This window comes from Anas platyrhynchos, chromosome 2 (genome assembly GCF_047663525.1).
Source record: "Anas platyrhynchos isolate ZD024472 breed Pekin duck chromosome 2, IASCAAS_PekinDuck_T2T, whole genome shotgun sequence".
NCBI classification, from domain to species: domain Eukaryota; kingdom Metazoa; phylum Chordata; class Aves; order Anseriformes; family Anatidae; genus Anas; species Anas platyrhynchos.
This window is the reverse complement of record NC_092588.1, coordinates 135,939,157-135,953,439: the sequence shown is the minus strand read 5'-3', so window position 1 is coordinate 135,953,439 and position 14,283 is coordinate 135,939,157. Positions and strand designations below refer to the sequence as shown.

At 36.5% G+C, this 14,283-nt stretch overlaps 1 protein-coding gene across 3 annotated transcripts in view; it reads left to right on the top strand.

The window, feature by feature from the left end:
* CDK14 (cyclin dependent kinase 14) overlaps positions 1 to 14,283 on the top strand; it is a 335,682-nt gene that overhangs the window by 250,699 nt on the left and 70,700 nt on the right. For all 3 annotated transcript variants that reach the window (XM_038173994.2, XM_021271226.4, XM_021271225.4), the window contains one exon: positions 11,248 to 11,387. In XM_038173994.2, coding sequence (XP_038029922.2) covers positions 11,248 to 11,387 — 140 coding nt within the window. The remainder of the gene's footprint in view (positions 1 to 11,247; positions 11,388 to 14,283) is intronic.

Sequence of the window (14,283 nt, the reverse complement as noted above, 5' to 3'; positions counted from 1 at the left end):
AAGTCATTGGCACAGGCTTCAATGGTGAGATTCTTAATATTTCCTGCCCCTTGCACATTTGAGCTTGTTCCCAGTGAAGTTTTCCCACATTCCTCTCTCTATAATGCTACCATCCTTTCTCACCTTGACCTGAAGCCATCGGGGTGTTTTTATCTTTCCTTTCTTTATCCTCTGCATCCAGACTGCTTTATACATTCTTGCCAAGATACTTTTTTCCTTCCCCAATCAGCTCTGTCATTCAGATCTTGACATCCTATTTTTTCTTGATTATCATAATACACTTCCTATATCCTCTCCTGACTAACACCCTTCTTCAAATCATATAAGAAACAGGCTGTACACCCATCTGTTTGTGTGTGTGTCTGTGTTGTTTAGCTCCCCTTCCAACACTGGCTGTTTCATTCAGTCACTTTTGAGCAGCTTCTACCCTTTTCAAAATCCTCCATAATTAGACCTCTTCCCTTCTCCCTTCACCAAGCTCCCACTATTTTCTCATTCATATTTAGTCCTTCTTCTATCCCCTGGATCCTTCTGACAGACTCGCAACTGCTGTCATCTTTTCTGTGAATCGCATTGCTGTGTGCCCAGGTAGTGCATTTTTACCACTTGTTTGTAGTCCTTTTCTTCAGGCTTCTTGTTCTCGGTGTGGAAGCTGCTAAGACTTGCCCTTGTCTACCTTGAATTCCTAAAATCTGCCTCCTTTCCAGCAAAGCATAACATTCATTTAGGCCCCTAAATGGGACCCAGATATTTACCTGCTTGTCCTGATTTGGTGGTAGTACACATGACCAGCTGTGTAGCAGAGCTCCATGGATTCCACATTTCCACATGTGTAAAACCCTTTTGGAAATCCACCTGCTTATTTTGGGTCATTAGAACTAGCTTGAGCTCTTCTGGCAGTCAATTTTAGTGATAGCTGGCTCTTTGGGAAATCTGACCTTTAATGGTCACTGTTATAGATAACGGTTTTGATTTTAGTTCTTAAATCACCTATGCTGATTTATGTCTTAATAGCAGTAACTCCCTGCTTAGCTGTATCTCTTTCATGCTACTTTGACAGGTTAGGATTTGCAAAAATAGTTCAGCATTGAGTCCTTCCCTACTGCAGGCCAATTTCTGAGTGTCAGATAGCATTGCATCCTCATACATACGTGAGTGAAAGCACTTACAGTCCACATGTTTCAGTAATTGATAGCTATATATGGAATTTGTGGGTTGGTCAGTCATTTCCAACCTGTTTATAATTAAAAAGGCATAGGCTGTTGAGTTAAAAAATATTTCCATACAGGTACATGTGGATATGTACTGTTTCACTTAAAAAATAACAAGTTCAAAATTATGTTCAGTTTTTCTCCAAATTGCATACTGAAGAGTGGTCACTGTTTTCTTCTATAATGGTCTTTTGTGCCTAAGAAACACTTCTTTAATAATTATCTTCAGTCTTTCCCTGTCCAAGTTTAAAGTTACTTTCAGACTTGTTTTAATGTATTGGCACATGCATATTTGTCTCTTAACAAGTATTATTACTGCTGCCTGTATCGATATCAGGCCCTGGAATTTCAATCCGCCAACTTCTCCCTACTGGAGGATTACCAACGTTCCTTTTAGAAAGCATTTCCATTAGTGTAAGGAGAAATAGCGGTGTGTTAAATCAGGAGAGTAAATTTGAAGAAGGAATGGCACCTTCTGCCCAATGGTGCTGGTGTGAATGTGGCTTCCTCATTCTGTGATCTCTTCTAGTGTCACCAAAAGTAGGTAGCTAAGGGTTAGGGAGGTGCAACTAGTTCTTTATAATATCTATTTAAACATATATGTGTAATAATATATAATAAAGTGTTTTTGACTGCATAGCTTTGAATATATTGCCCATATGCTCTTGTTATAATAATCTTGGTTTACTCCTCTCAATGTTTACTAGGTCTGCATCATTTCCCTGTCATGTCTTAGCTTAGGAGTGTAGTTCCAAAAAGACCAGGTTGCCTCCTTGCATGTAATTGCTTAGTCTCATTGGGTTCAACCAGGCAACTCATATACATAAAGTTAAATGCATGCATATGCCTGGGGTCTGTCTTCATGAGCTTTCTAGGCTTGGGGCATTCTCTCTGCCTCCAAATCTCCATCCACCTTTAATGAGCTGTATAAATAAATACAAAGTACTCTTGATCATTCCATATCCATAAAAATATATTTTATTAGCTGAGAGGTATACAATAATAGAAAATATCAGACCAATCTGATGTTTGAGGGAGCTGTGGGAGGACAGGACAAGTAGCTGCTTCCAAGTGGTTGACAGACCTGAGGCCCCAGCAAGACAGATTTGTAGGTTAACTGTGATAAATGATCTCTGGCTTCATTGACTAAAGCAAGGTCACTCTTCTCGGGGCACTGCCGGCATGCTGCAACGTTGCAGCAAATTCTTGGGGAAGTACTGAGCAAACAGACCAGTTCTTATTTACATTAGAATGAAATTAAGACTTCTCAAAATCAAGATAATAAAATGTTGGATGAGAGGGCAGAGATTTATCAGGCAGTGCTAATGTTTATTTACTAGAACTTATTTTTTTCATTTGTTTGTTTGGTTGGTTGGTTGTGTTGTTTTTTTTACTTTACAAAAAGTAATAGGTCCAAAAGACAGCTGGGTTGTCCTTCTGTAGTATAAAGGAAAATAGGAAAAAATTGTTTATTGCTCTAACAGGAGCACCCAGTGACAAATTTGAAATCCAGAGTTTGGTTGGCTTTCCTCTGATATATTTTTATTTGGACTTTTTTGGAGAGAAACAATCCAGGTTGTTGAGGGTGGGAGGAAGAAGAGCACAGAGCTTTGACTGGGTCATGTGCCAAAGGTTTATTTCAGCTATTTCTGTGTTTGGGGGGGGTTTATTCCCTCCTCTTTTTTGGCTCATGTCCAGCCAGTGAGGAAATAAATATGTGAAGAAAGAATGCTATGGAATGTTAACTTCACTGCCGTATTTTCTTCCTTTTATCATGCCCCAAGATTCAGTGAAGTTGATATAAATTCACCATGCCTTCTTTTAAAAAGCATAACAGAAAGGCATTCTTCCTTTAAGAGTCAGACTCTAAAAGGTGATTTTCTTTCACTCAGTTTGGTTTAAGCCTGTAAAAAGCATTAAGTGAAAAATCTGATATATTTGTTAGGGCATTTATTGCATTACTAACTTATATTTTCAGTTCTCAGTGAAAGGTTTATAGAGAACATAAACCTTGAAGAGTTTTTGTTCGGGATTAAAGATATATTTTCCCCATTTTCTGGTGAAATAATAGCTCATAAAATGATTGAGGTGTTAGTAATTATTTTTAGCACTATTATTTTCCAAGGATATTCTGTTCAGCTTGCTGAGGTGCATGAAGAAAGCCTTTAAAAAGCATCCTCCTAATCATAAGATTAATGCCCTTTAAAGAATTTCAAAATAATCAAAAGCTCCTGATTAGATGTCACCACCATGTTGCTGTTTTTCATTAATTACATTTACAGCAAGCAAAGACCTTGTAGTAAACTGTAAATCCAGCATACTCAGAAGTAGTCTGTCATTGTGCAATATACCATGTCTTCCACAATGAATATTGTTAGTACTGGGCTTACTGGGATGCAGAAAGAGTTTAGGTAGATACCTGATTGTTGGTGGAATGTAAAAAAATAAATAATAATAATAATATTAAAAAAAAAAAAGTAGTTGCTAAATTCTTTCTAGGGCAAAATGGTAAGGGATGTTCTAATTAAAATTTCTTAGGAAATTCTTTCCCTGGGAAATATATGTATCTGAGATGAATCTGCTGTAAAGTGGGTGAAATAATGAATGGAAATGAAATACTTAAGGTTGAAAATATTTAGTGTTCAAATAATTTGTTGTGGTTTTAAGCAGCAGCAGTACCCAGCAGTCACGTTATTTGGAATATCACAACCTGAGATTTCCCTAAAATTAAGGAAAGGGTATGATCATATCATGGAAAGCCACACTCGCAAGTGTGGCTTGAAGTATGCTATCATTTGACATATAATGTATATTTGCTGCTTAAATGCACTTATTTTTCTTCTCCATGCTGTCTTTAATATCGGCCACACAGACTCAGTTCTCACTCACTTCATCTAATGCTCCAGCATATTATACTAACAAAAAAGATACCTAGTATCAAATATTTAAACCTTTATGTAAATGGCATAGAATAGTGGACAGAAAAACACAATACTGTCACGATGGTATCTTTTTGCATTAAGCTCTCAACAGTTGGTATTGGGTTTCTTTGGAAAGTTTTGTGTTCCAACATATTTATCAGGAGACATCAGACAGAGCAAGAACGAGGCTGGATGTGTGTCAGGCTACGGGAGACAAAAGGAGGGTACTGTTAAGTCTGTTGTATGTTGACTGATTCTCTTTAGGCTTCAGTAATATAAAATTAATACAGTAATACATGTGATACAACACTAAAAAGTCAAATATAGTGCAGGAAGAGTCAGGGAGAAATAGATTCATATGGAAATTTTGTCCTGAGTTATATTCAGTGATTATCCACATAAACAGATCTGAATGATTTTATGATCTAGTCATGACTGAGCTTAATAGCCATTATCAAACGTGACTTGCTGTGAGGGTCTGGATTGTGTCATTGCCTAGTTTAGGTGTGACCAAACTGCGTCTCTGCAGCCTCACATGATTCACAAACAGTTTAAGTAAACCTGTTTTACTACAGCAATGCCACATGACCAGTGGCAAAGTTGCTTGGGCACTGGAACTAAGTAGTAATCATCTCTAGCTGTGGAAGAAGCAAGCCAACCCTCAGTGCTGAAGCAGCAGGATCTGATCACCATCAAGGAAGGCTCTGCAGGCTGCTATTGCTTCCTGCCATTGAAGCTATTGGAGTTGTTTCTTCCTTATTGGTTTTAACTGGGACACGTAAATGTTGTAGTTATGTGACTTGGACTTGGAAGAGTGATCAACTTTGCTATTTGGAGATGTTCAGGATTATCCTGTCCTGATTCTTTTGGACTGAAACATTACAGGGTTTGGTAGTTAACACGTATTTGTGCTTGAGAGAAAACTAATAGTTCTCAAAAAAGAGATTTGACATCATATTGCTTCATTCTGAGCAGTTCAGGAGCTGCAGCTATAATAATGGTTTATGTACAGGGTCAGTAGATCCATTTAGAATTTACCAAGTATATAGGAATGACACAGCTAGTGGTAAATGTACAGTAATTAAAGTAAACTAAAAGAACAATAATAAAAAAGTTGCCTGTAATGTTAGAGCCTTCATTCATTGCATTCACGCTTTTCAAGAAATGCTGTTCATCTTGGCGGCTTTCCAGCTAATGGCATCTGGGCAATTGTCAAGTGAGAGTTACTTCAGGTGTGTCAGGGTTATTACCTTGTTGGACTGCACTGAAAGAACTTACAGCTTCCCGAAGAGGGCTCTCACCTCTTCTAATCTATGTCAACAGCAATACTGAAGAATCAAACCCTGATACTTCTAGCTCTATGCAAATATCCTGAGGAGAATGCTCAGCATTGGTTGTCATGGCTTTTATTTTAATAATAAACATTTTGACCACCTTTTCAATACTTCAGCAGATAAGACTGCTGATACTGTAATATGCATATAATTAAAAGGGATTGAACAAATTTCTAAATTGCCAAAGATTGTTTCATACGCCTGTATGGAAACTTTGAAGGCCTAAAGACTGGAGTGCAGTGGTGTGCATTTTATTACTCAACCAGGCTGAGTAATAAAATATAGCTTCAATGAGCCTTCAAAAGCTTTAGTCTCTCTTTGCTCATCACCTTCAGTCCTCAGTGCAAACCATAGAGAAAAATGATACCTTCTTTACTTCGTTAGGTTCCCGCCCTGAGGTGCACGTTTTGTGCCTTCGTTTGTACCAAAAGCTAAAAGCGTTGCATCCAAACTGGTGCTCGTTTATTGCAGGGTTTGTGGTGGCTGAATTACCTGCGTGGCACCTCTGTGGAGGCACACCAGGTGTGCTGGGGATGCAGCTCCCAAGTGCGTTTCTGCATGCTAGGGCTGCCATGCAGCTTCTCTGAGGATGGCAGGTGTTCTCGGCAGGGCTGTAGCAACGGAAAATACTGTTGATATTAAGGAAAAAAGGAAATGTTACTTGAGGTAGCCCCTGCTACCTGTGTAGCCTGGTAGCCTGTGTGCTGTGTAGCTGTTCTGAGCAGGGTCAAACATATATCCAGAGATGTGAAACAGTCGAGGCACAGAGAGCATCAGCTGGTTGGGAGATAAAGGTATTTGCAAAGAAAACGTTGACTGTTTTCTGTGCCATATGATGTTGGCACAGCTTTGTGTCAGCAGAGGCTTAGAGCCTGAGAGAAGATGTAAAGACTGCCAGCCTCAAGCAGGCTTGGGTGAAAATCCTAAAACTGGGATATGGCCGTCGCAGCCGTGCCAGTGTAGGTAAAATACCTGTAAACTTTAAACTCTACTAAATGGTGTGATTGTTCTAGTTAACTGTTGTTTTGTCTTTCAGCACTTCAGGTGACAAGGGATTACATTGAATAAAGAAGCAGAGCTGGGGTTTCCACAGGGAGTTAGGTGCCTCTCCTCCAGGCCATGCTGTAAACTCCAGTCAAGAAATGAATTAATGATATGCTGTGAGAATTGTATCTTGAAATGGAAAATATGCACAGTAAATGATTTTTGCTTTGGGAAGTATTTACCTCATGCTGTTAGGAGTACATAGACAGCATATTATTTCCATTTGTTTTAATGCCCATTTGTCTTAATTATTAATGTGAAGTTGAGCTGCATTCTTTGTTGCATTTAAAAGCAAATCACCCCAAGTTCAGAAGTTCACTGCACATGCCCCAAACTTTTTTTTTTTTTCTCAAGAGCTTAAACCAAACTTCAGTGATCTTAGCCATGTTCTGCTTGACCAAATACTGACCTTCCTTTGCAGTAGAAAGACATCCAAACCTGTTTTCTGAAATTAAATCAAATTCATGTAATCCAATGAGATTTGCAACTGCTCAAGTGTAGTCAGATTCATATATGTTTAAAGTGAGTCAGGTTCATATAGTGCTTGTTTTTGTTCATCTAAGGCAGTATATTGCACATGAGACTAAGCTGAAAATTAGAGTGTTTTTGCAAATGTCATCAGAGTAGGTCTGTAAAAATACTCCTAGTATTTCTCAAAACAGCATCTACGTGTTATCTAATGCTCATTGCCAAAGGTTTCTCTGTATTCTGCTGTATGCTACATTTTCTGAAAGCATGTATGTATGCTGTCATGGCTAGTAACTATTCCTCAGTGATTAGTGTGACAGTAAGTGAAGCGTGAATATTGAGACTTGCCATATCATGCATGCCAAGTTACTATATGGCCCAACTGCTGTGAGACAAAACATGCTATTATGTTTTAGACACAAAGCCATATTGTATGAAATTCCATCCTGTCACATACTGAAGGAGGTGTATTTAAAAATCAAATCTTTTTTTTTCTTTAGTTCTTTTTGTTAACTTTTTCTGTCTTAGATACTTAACTACTGAACCCCATCAGAACATTCAGCCTTTGTCCCTGTTGAGGAATCATGTTACCAACTTACATCAGTCAAACAGTTAATATTTGAAGGAGGAGACTTTAAAGAGACTATTGGCAAAAACAAACAAACAAACAATAACAACAACAAAACACCAAAACCAAGCGTTTTGACATTCCAAACAACTGAGTTGATACATTAAATGGGTTTCTCCAAACAATTCTGATATAGTAGAGGTAATTTAAATACATGATCATACAGTGTATTTTTCATAAGTGAAAGAATAGCTTGTCTGTAAACAAAGCAGCAAAATTAGTCATGCATTCCACTAAGGCATCAGTTTTAAGACTGACAGCCTTAGGATTCAGCATGCATATGACTTTTGCAGTGTCCAGAAATGACCTTAGCAGAAGACACGTTATTTGGAGAATTTTGTCATTGTTCAAATCTCCATAAACAAAGCTAAGACTTTTATGTAGAACTTCGCATAGTTATAAGTAATTATTTGATCCATGAGTTACTTGGATGATCTTTGGCCTGTGTTACACAAGAGGTGAGACTTGATCCCTCTGGTCCCTTCTGACTTTAAAATCTATAAATGCTTGGAAACTTGATGCTAATAATGTGCCAACTGGAATCTTCAAAGCACTGTATAAACAACTAACCCCCCACAGCCCTACTTGGACTATTATCAGGTCAAGGAAATATAATAATTAGAGCAGAAAGAACTATTTTTGCAGGCTGTGTGATGATTTTTTTCTATTTATTAACTCTTAAGTCTGGTTCTAATTTTGACTGATTTATTCATAATGATTTCATTAGTGGATGTGATTATGTTGCAACCCTAGATACTTTTGTTGTTTTTATATTGCATTTATGTATAATCTGATGATTACTTGATACTTATCTGTGACTTCTTGATTGACTTTGGTTGACTGATACCTTTTTGCTTTCTGAACTGAGAAGGTGACTTTGGCTTCCTAAACCATTCCTCCTCAAAAGACTTTAAATTTATTAGTAAATCTTATTTTCTTTTTAAACAAATGCCAGCAATGTACCAGATACTTTGATTACCATTCATACAGTCAAAACAATGGTACTGCTTTATTCAAGAACACTAAGGAACTAGCATTTCATCACCCATAATTTCACCTGCAATTCAGAATTCATTAATTTTTTAATGTTCTTTTCTATGCCTACGGATTAGCTAAGGATGGCACAATTCTTTTTCTTACATTGGAAGGCAATATTTAATGATTTACATAAGTGACCACATTTTTTTAATATTGCCTTTCATTCAAGACAGAGCAAGTATATGCTGGGTCCTAAAAAGCTCCCACCTGTGTGGGGAAAATAAAAAAAAAATAGCGAAATGATATGCCAGGACCTCTTGACAAATAATTGGTGCAGGTGGGATTAGGACACAAGACAGGCCTCGCTGACTCAATATAATAACTGGCCCATGGGAATTTTGGATGTGTAGAAGAATTAATGCCAATTCTCCGTGGGTATTCAGCCCTTTTTTTTTCCTTTTCTTTGTTGAGACTAGCCTTTTCTCTTGGTATTTTGCTGTGTTCTATAATGAACTTTCCTGTCATTTGAAAAAAGTTGAATGAAGGAATTTCTACAATCTGGTAGTTTAAGGAGTCTAGAATTAATTGTTTTCTAGATTCTAATTTATAGGCAATAACTGTCTCATTCAAGATGCCTTCATTTTGTCATGAACTGAAAATTTGAAAAAAAAAAAAAAAAAAAAAGCACCACAGAAAAATTATGCCCATCAGGAACACTAGAGTTTTTGCATCTGTTTAACTTAGAATAATGTTTCCAAATCCAAACCCTGAGACTTCTGTAAGATTATCATATCACAGAATCACAGAATGGTTTGGGCTGGAAGGGGCCTTAAAAGACCACCCAGTTCCACACCCCTCACCTTGGTTAGGGACACCTCCCACCAGACCAAGTTGCTCAAAGCCCCATCCAGCCTGGCCTTGAAACTTCCAGGGATGGGGCATCCAAATGTTCTCTGGCTGATGAGAAGTAGTGGCTTAAAGTGGTCGACATTTCTGGGCAATTGGTCCCTGGGTAATTTTTGGATAAATATCCTGTCTGTTCTCAAGACCCGATCAGATATGTGCAGTAGTCAAAAATTCCTGTACAGTTGCTGGAAATTAAGAAGAGAGCCAATTGCATATTTTTTTAAGCATTATAAACATTGGCATGTTATACATATGTTAGCACATGATTTAGTCTACTAATCACTTATACCTACTAGTATATGCCCTAGTAGGTTTGCACTACTATACTATGTGCAAAAATCTCAAGAGCAATATGTGAGGAGATGCTTTTGACTTGATTTTTTTTTTTCATACATAGTGTGGACAAGAAAGGTTGTGTCTATGACATTTGAGACTTAAATCTCTCAGTAGAATAACAATTTAATATTATTTCATTTATAATTTTCAATGTTGTCTATTCCTTGTTGCAGGGTTTTCACCTTATCCTGTATCCTATAAAGTATAAAGTATATCTTTATACCTTATGCAATTCAAATGCATGAAAATATGAGTACTGCTTTGTAATCCATGTTCATTGAACGCTACTCCAGAAAGCCATCTTGAACTGAACAAGAATGAGAATTTGCAAGAAACATGCTGTAGGTTTTCTGATTTTAGAGGATGCCAACACCTTCTTTTTTAAATACTGAAGTATTTTGGACTGCAGTCTACTATACCTGTATTGGTAAACTAGCACAGTGGAAAATAGAAGACCTTTAATATATTTTAGCATTTTTACCTAACAAAAGATCTTTACTGAGCAAAGGCATGACTGAATTTATACAGTTACCTACTAATAGTAACAACATGATGTCTACAGGATTCAGCATTTCTTCTTGGACTGTGTATTACAAGAAGTTTGGTGGCTTTGGAAACTTAGGAGGTGGCTGTAGAATAGCAGAACAAAGCCACATCCTGATGATCACCATTTTATTCTGTTCCCTCCAAATCTTTTATTTTTAGTCTCTATTTTCATATAATACCCCCAAACATGGGGAGGTAGTGCTTTACCTCTCAGTAAAGCACTACGTTTTCTCAGAATTCCCTAGGTAGGTTAGAAAAGATAATTCACTTACAATTTAATGTTTGCATTGTATTTACACTTAATGAAGAGTCAGCCTTCTGCCATGTGAATATATGAAAAGTAAGTCAAAAATAAATCAAAAACACTTCACAAAAGACAAATGTCTGTATGAAACTTGATGTTATATGTTAATTATCATTGAATTTTAAAATCTGATACTTCACAAAGTTGTGTAAATACTACTGTTATTTTAAACTTGGATTTCATGATTTTAGATAATAATAAACGCTTGTCTCCAGTGCTGTAAATTCTCAGCCTGTCAGTATGCTCGAAGAAAATGTAAATGAAGGAATCAGAACAGTTGCTTTCTAGATGCTGTTGCTCACAATCCTTTAGTGTACTAGGTAGGGCATTTGTGATATGGTATATTAGGTGCTCTATATATGTAAAATGTGCATGAATTTTGTGCTGTCAATCCAGGAATAATTCATTGACTTGCTAACCTGAGGAATGTGTTTCCCAGTAGCACCCCCAAACAGACTTTGTCTTTATACTGCCTAGCAAGACTCATTTCAACTGTGCTGACTGCAGATGGTATTAGTAAACAGGATAATGAGATTGTTTTTCAGAAAAAACCTTCTTGTTTGTGTTTCAGGCTCAGCTATGTGAATCATGCAGAAGATCTAGCCTCCAAACTACTCCAGTGTTTCCCAAAGAACAGATTGTCAGCACAGGCAGCCCTGAGCCATGAGTATTTCAGTGATCTGCCCCCACGGCTATGGGAGTTAACTGATAGTGAGTATAACCACCTCTGAATCAATTAAAAACAAAGACACTAGTTCACACAGATGCATGTGTGTATACTTGTATGTATGCTAACACTCACATGCAAACTCCTTCGTGGACCTGCACATCCACACACAAAATACGTGACAGCAATTGTGTATTTAAAATTACATAGTTAGCTTGACACAGGAAAAAATGGATTTTTTTTTTTTTTGCTATCTCTACTCTGCAGTCTGCAGCTAGCTATCTTTGTATTTGATTATGTGTGCAGCCAAGAGAATTATCTGAATTGTCATAAAGCAAAAGGAAAAATACAATTTACATATTTAGTGCTTTTCACTTTATAACATACAGTACTTCTTAACTAGCTGCAGCATACAGGATAAAAATCCAGCTATGTTTGATTCACAGAATCTCTATCTGTTTTAACAGTAACCTTTAAGAAGGGGATTGGCATTCAGAAGTCTGAGAAACACAAAGTAGAAAATTGCTTAATTTCCTGAATTAAACAGTGTAAGAAGAGAATGGGAGATGATATTACTAACTGAGAAAGCTTTCAGAATTTATATCCATCTTTTAATTTATTTTATTAAACAAAATGCTTTCCAGTTGACTTGGCAAATATTATCCTATTGATATGTATTTTGTCAGTTATCTCTTTAATATTTGTAATTCATTTATTTCATACATGTCCATACCTTTTCCAGAGTGTTAAAATTCACTACTTTTTATTTTGTGGAAAAATATTACCATGCATGAATTTTTTGATGAAGATTCTGGCATTAAAAATAGGTTTCATAGGGGAATACCAATCACTATTTTGATTTAGCACAATATAAGGAAGGGAAGCATGCTTTCATTAGAACAGTGGTTGCTATTTTCTCCTTTCAAACATACTCTCATTAGCAAAATATCTAAATCCAGTATGTCAAAGCAAAATTTTCAGATATGCAACAACATCATGTCTATTTAATTATAGCTAATTTAAAGCTTTGCTTGTAAAAAATGAGTTCACATTCTGAATATTAATCCACAATAGATTTTGTTTACTTCAGTCTCAATAAGAAAACTTTCATTTCCCAAAAGTTTAGCTTTTCCATCCTCAACATCTGTGATGGTTACATTTTGAGCTACTTCTGTGGACTGGCACTCCAAGTACTCCTGACTCTGCTATAAAGACTCTGCTGTGCCCCATTTGTAGAATGTGAACATTAAAACTGAACTGTCAATACCAATTCTTGTACAGTATAGGCTACATCACAGACCTTGTCCTTGCTCTGCAAAAAGATTCAGTTTCCTCCTCTGCCATTAAACCCTCTGCCCACACCACTCAGTTTTCTGACTGTGGCACTTCACAAGCTGAAAATTCAAAAGGTGCAGTGTAAATTAAGGGTGCTGTTGAAAGTCCGTCTTTGCTGAAATTGATGCAAAGAGATTCATTTCTTCAGGACTAATGAAACATCAAGAATGCCAGTTCATTTATCCTTTTCCACTAAATGGAAAACAAAAATCACTCTTCACTGGTGACATCTCAATCCTTCTGACTGTGTGATTCAGTCTAGCCAGGATTTTGAATTCTGAATTCTGCAGTAGTACTTTTCTGTTAATATGGACTTATTACCCACTTGCCACTTAGTTTATCAGTCAGTGGTTAAATCCAGTTCTATCAGTGAAGTAAATGCCTACACATTATCACTCTGCAGCAGGCTGCCAACAGAGACAGTCTTGTCCTAGTCATTAACAAGCACAATGTATGCAGAACACCAGAGGGGAATTAAAACCACAAAAAATACCTCAGGGTGGTATTTTTAATATGAGAATTTAATTTGTAATTTCACAGATTAAGAATTTTGGCTGCATTAATCCTTTTATCAGCTCACAGCAGGTTATTTGCAGAAGCATAACCATAAGGCGATATTCATTGGCAGAAACACGTCTTTGCATAACGTTAAACATCAGGAGCAGTGAAACCTTTTGAAGGGGGGAGAATAAAGATGAAAAATCATTATATTTTAAAGCAAGGTTCTTCTAAATGCCTCCAGTAAAATTTTGAGTTACAGAAAGACTATTTCTGTGGCTAGTAGATAATCATTATGAAGCATAAATCCAGATGCAAGAAAGGACAATCCCAGTATCAAATACTACAATCATTTCTATTTAGTATGAGTTGGATATACTTGTAAACATATTTCCAAAACAAAGAAGTCATATACTTTGGAGAGCTGGGAAAATGTTTACTGTGTAGTGAAATTACCACTTTTTGCAATTCTAGTTCTCTGGGTTAATATTTTACATTGGGAAGGACTTGCTATTGATAATTCATTAAATGCAGGTGTAAATACATTGAGACTTCATGCATGATGGAAATGTGCATGATAGTATTCATCACGGAATCTGTTTTGTCCAATTTCATCCTAGTGCTGAACTGCAAATATGGGGATTTAGAACCAAAAACAATGAAAGACTCACAGGTGAAACAGAAGAAAGAGAGAAAAAAAAAAAAAGATTGTATGATTTTCAATCAGAAAATATTGTTTATTTGGAATCATAGTACAGAAGTACAGTGACTCTGCCTAAATCAGATATGTAAAAAAAAACACCACTACCCACACATACACACAAAAAAACCCACAACCTTAACAACCTTGTCTCTTTCTGTTTTGACTTTAGTACCATGTATTTATATTCTCTGCAATATTTTACAGGATAGCATTTTGATCTTGTGTTTTATTTTTAAATACGTATGCAAAATTTATTTGAAAGATTTGAGAGTTTATTCACAAAAATTTTGATTTTTGGTTTCTTTTGCTTTCAAGCCAAGGCATAATTTCAATTGGCTTGGAAATTCAATTTCCAAATAAGATCTAACATCTAGCTGCTGTCAATTTTTTAAAATGTTGCATTA